Genomic DNA, 3,854 nt, shown 5'->3' on the forward strand with positions numbered 1-3,854 from the left:
CCCCAGGGCCCCATCCCGAGGTCCCAGCCCAGGACCCCCAGTGGAGGATGTGGCGGGATGCTCACCTGCGTGTCCTGTAGCTGGGACCCCAGAGCTGCCACATCCTTGGCCAGCTTGATGGCCTTGCCTTCTGCCTCGTTGAGCATCCCTGTGACACTCTCCACTTCATTCTGAGGGTGCCGAGAGAGTGGTTAGTCGAAGCCTCCAGGCCAAGGTCCTCACTAAGTAAGGGGAGCCCTTTTCCTTCAAGCCTCACCATACACCATCATGGGACAGGACTTGGAGTGTCATGGATGGAGAAAATACCCACAAGGGAGACTCTGTGAATAATAATGCTGTGGCCCCAAAGGAAGTCTGTCACCTACAAGCTGGGATCCCTGGCCCGAGACACTGTGGTGCTAAGTATCTGTTAGAGCCCTGTCTGTCCCAGTGGGCCCTGAGCCCGCTAGATGGATGTGGAGTCCCTGCCCAGGTTGGCAGAGATGAAGCACAATCATGAGGGATGGTCAGACTGGTCGACTCCGTAAAGCTAGAAAGGAGATGCAGCATGGCACCTGAACGTCTGCGGGGTCCCGTCCCCATCCCCGTCCTCGCCCATATGCTTGGAGAGGCATGTACTGGCCCTCATGGACAAAACCAAAGATGCAGTAAAGGTAAAGAGCCCCCTACTGCCTTCTGGGCCTTCTCCCACAGCCCTGCTGTGTCTGAGCAGGTCGTGTGGGGGGACCAGCCTGCCTTCCACTTCTGCCCACTTACAGCCAGGATGGAGCCAGCTGGACTCTGCTGTCTCAGACTTCGCTAGTTTCAGGCTAGCAAAGCCCCTGCCTCGACTGCACAGGGAGAGGATCACACCTAACGCTTCTGCCCATTTGTCCTGGACTGTTAGCACATTAAATATTTATCAAGAGTTTGGCCATATCCCATTAATGAAAAGTCAACCCATTCAAAGCAGAATAAGACCAAAGATAAAGAGACCACCTAAAGGCCATCAGTGGTGGTTAATCACTCACGTAAAGACCAAGATACATATAACAGGCCTCGAAGGCCCTGTGGATCTGCCACAGCCTGCCCTTAGCTCTTCTCTGCCCATGTTTTCCTTCCCTCTCGGCACGCCTCATCGGCCTTATCAGTCTCCCCTAGATCTCCCACTCACCGCTGGGCCTTTGCACACACTGTCCCGTTTAGAGACTTCAGTCCATCAGATTATGTGTCCTCTTGAGGGAAGTCTTTCCCGACTCCTCCTCCCCCAGGCCAGGCCCTTTGTTATTGGCACTTACTTGTACATTTTATGAACCCCCTTTCCAGGATAATTTTATATTTATTTGTGTGATTATTCATGCCCCCAACCCTAGGCTAGAGGAAGGGGCATGTCCGTCTTCCTGTGTCGTACGTCAGGATTAACACGGTACACAGCATACCGCACTGCATACTCACTGCATGAACAGGTGAGGGTCGTTAAAGATGAAGGTGAACAAGGAGAGACTATCTCATCTCCTCAAGAAATGGAACTAGAGGAACCCAACTCGCTTTGGAGCAAGAGGGATCTCAGTGGGCTGGCCAGAGCCATGGCCTGTCCCGGAGCTGGTACCCGGGGTGCGGGCCATGCCACTCCTCACCTGTAGCTTATGGACTTTGTCGTTGAGCTCCGCCCGGGCCCGTTCCCCGTCGCTGCACTTGGACTGCAGCTCCTGCACCTGCACCTCCAGCTTCTTCTTCTTGTGCTCCACCTCCTGCTTGGCCTGGCTCAGAACCCGCAGCTCACCAGCCAGGTCGGCGTTCTCCTTCTCCAGCGTCTGCTTGTTCTTGTCCAGGTTGGCCTTAGCCTGACAGATGAGCAGACAGGAGGGAAGATGTGAGCTCCATGGCCAGGAGGTGGGTGCAGACAGGAACCTGTGCTGCCTGGGAATCTTCCTCTTTCCTTTCCCTCCCTCAGGGAGGTTCAGAGACCTGTGTTCATTTTCTCAGGGGAGGACTTGCAGATGGGAACACACATCGCTGGGAAGACCGTTGGGATTCTGTCTTCCTAGAGGTTGGGGGGCTACAGACTGGCATCCTGTGAGCTGCACCTAACCTGCTGTGCTGTCTCATTTGACCCACTCAGTACTTTTGAAAAAATAAACCACCGGCATCTTAATAAATGTCGCAAGAAAATCTGGATTCCCAGCTTTTTACAAAAATCGGATATTGTATGGGACCAGCAGTTAGCATAATGGCTATGCCATTGGACTCCCACATAGTTGACTGTGGTTCAAGTCCCAGACCCAGTGGCTTAAACTCACACCGGGCATGTGTGCGTGCGTGCCCAAGATCCCGAGAGGAGAATGGAGGAGAAGGGATTGCAGCATGGCCATGTCCCCTAGGAGGGTGATTTCTTGCTTTCTGTCTCTCTGTCTCTCTCTATGGCAAGCACATGCACCCTATAGCAAAAACCTCTCCATAAAACAAAACCAAAAAAAATCAGGTATTGTATATATTGTGTATCATGACAACTATATGTTTGTCAAACTCATTGACTTGTACACTTGAAAATAGTGAGTTCTGCTGCATATACCTTCGTAATTCTTTTAAAAAGTAAACTAAAGTTTTGGGAACAGGGGTCTTGCTTTCTTTTCTCCAAGGCAGCAATGAGCTGGACCTAACTGGTGGCTAGCTCTGTAAATAGAGCAGTCATGTTCTACTTGGCCCCAGTCTTCACCCCTCCCTGTTGTCCTTCACCAGTATCGTCAGATTTCCATTGCTATATCTGTACTAGTTAAGGTTATTTTATCAAACCACTCTGTGGCCATGTGAATTGCCCTTTTAAAAAAAACCACACACACACACACACGGTGTTTTGGGCAAAAGCAGGATAGGGGGGCTCCTCCCAGGACTATAGGGAGGAAGAAAGAAGCACGAGAGAAGTGGATGGCTCCCAGGGCAGAGGGAAACCACGTGGCTTCCCCACTGTCCCCAGAGGTGCCGTGCAGTGTGTGGGCAGCCTCAGAAGACACTCCCCTGCCCAGGCATGGCTGGGAGCTTCTGGACCCCAGACAGGGGCAAGTCGCCTTTCAGTGGTAATGTGCAGGTTCTGAGGCAAGGGGCCTAGGGGATCTTTGGGGATTTTATGCTCCCCAAAACCTTTGTCCACCCTGGGACTCCAGAACTGTGGCAAAACTGCACGTGTAAAGGGAGCTTATAACTGAAGTTCAGTTTTCCCTAACAGCTGATGGAACCAGGGTTCCAAGTGAGAACCAAGGCAGCTGTCCTGGGTGGAACAGTCTTGTCCCCACTCCTGAGTCGGCGGAGGTTTGCGCCTCCAGCTGTTCCTGTGGTGCCCACATGGCTCTCTCACAGCTCAGGGATGGACGTGCCGCCTGCTGGTGGTGTGGCCAGTGGAGTCTTCCCAGAGGCCGGGCTGCCAGTGCAGGGGTGGCCTCGCTCATGGCTAATGACCATCTAGTGTAAGGAATGTCACTTTCCCCATCTGGGGTCCCACGCTTCCAACTGTAAAGTTTGAAGGGACCTGAACAGCTCACCACTGCCTTGAAAGTGAGTCTCTTCAAAAAGGGGGACTAGCCCATTTGGGCTCGAATCTTGTGAAAATAAAAGATAGCTTTTGAACATAAAAAAGGAAAAGTGTAGGGGCCAGCAGATGGTGTGGTGGTTAAGGTGCTGGACTCCCACGTAACTGATCCACGGTTCAAGTCCTGGACCTGAGAGCTTGAAAATCAGGCTGGGCATGTGTGTATGCATGCCCAAAATCTTAGGAGGACCATGGAGGAGAAGGGATTGCGACATGGACATCCATCCTGGGGGCCGATTCCTCACTTTCCTTCTCTCTGTCTCTCTAGTGAGTGACATGCTCTCTGGCAAAA

The 3,854-nt window shown here is 52.4% G+C and overlaps 1 protein-coding gene and 1 long non-coding RNA gene across 2 annotated transcripts in view; one reads left to right on the forward strand and one right to left on the reverse strand.

The window, feature by feature from the left end:
• Positions 1-907, forward strand: part of LOC114007474 (uncharacterized) — a 1,629-nt gene extending 722 nt beyond the window's left edge. Inside the window, exon 2 of the long non-coding RNA XR_003549097.1 lies at positions 21-907. This is a non-coding gene — a long non-coding RNA (uncharacterized LOC114007474). The remainder of the gene's footprint in view (positions 1-20) is intronic.
• The window catches only part of MYH11 (myosin heavy chain 11), a 124,934-nt gene that overhangs the window by 20,264 nt on the left and 100,816 nt on the right, over positions 1-3,854 (reverse strand). Inside the window, exons 29-30 of the mRNA XM_006146566.3 lie at positions 1,617-1,823; positions 66-170 (exon numbers count right to left, since the gene is read on the reverse strand). Of these exons, the coding sequence (XP_006146628.1) occupies positions 66-170; positions 1,617-1,823 (312 nt within the window). The remainder of the gene's footprint in view (positions 1-65; positions 171-1,616; positions 1,824-3,854) is intronic.

This window comes from Tupaia chinensis, unplaced genomic scaffold (genome assembly GCF_000334495.1).
Source record: "Tupaia chinensis unplaced genomic scaffold, TupChi_1.0 Scaffold000182_1, whole genome shotgun sequence".
Classification (NCBI taxonomy): Eukaryota; Metazoa; Chordata; class Mammalia; order Scandentia; family Tupaiidae; genus Tupaia; species Tupaia belangeri.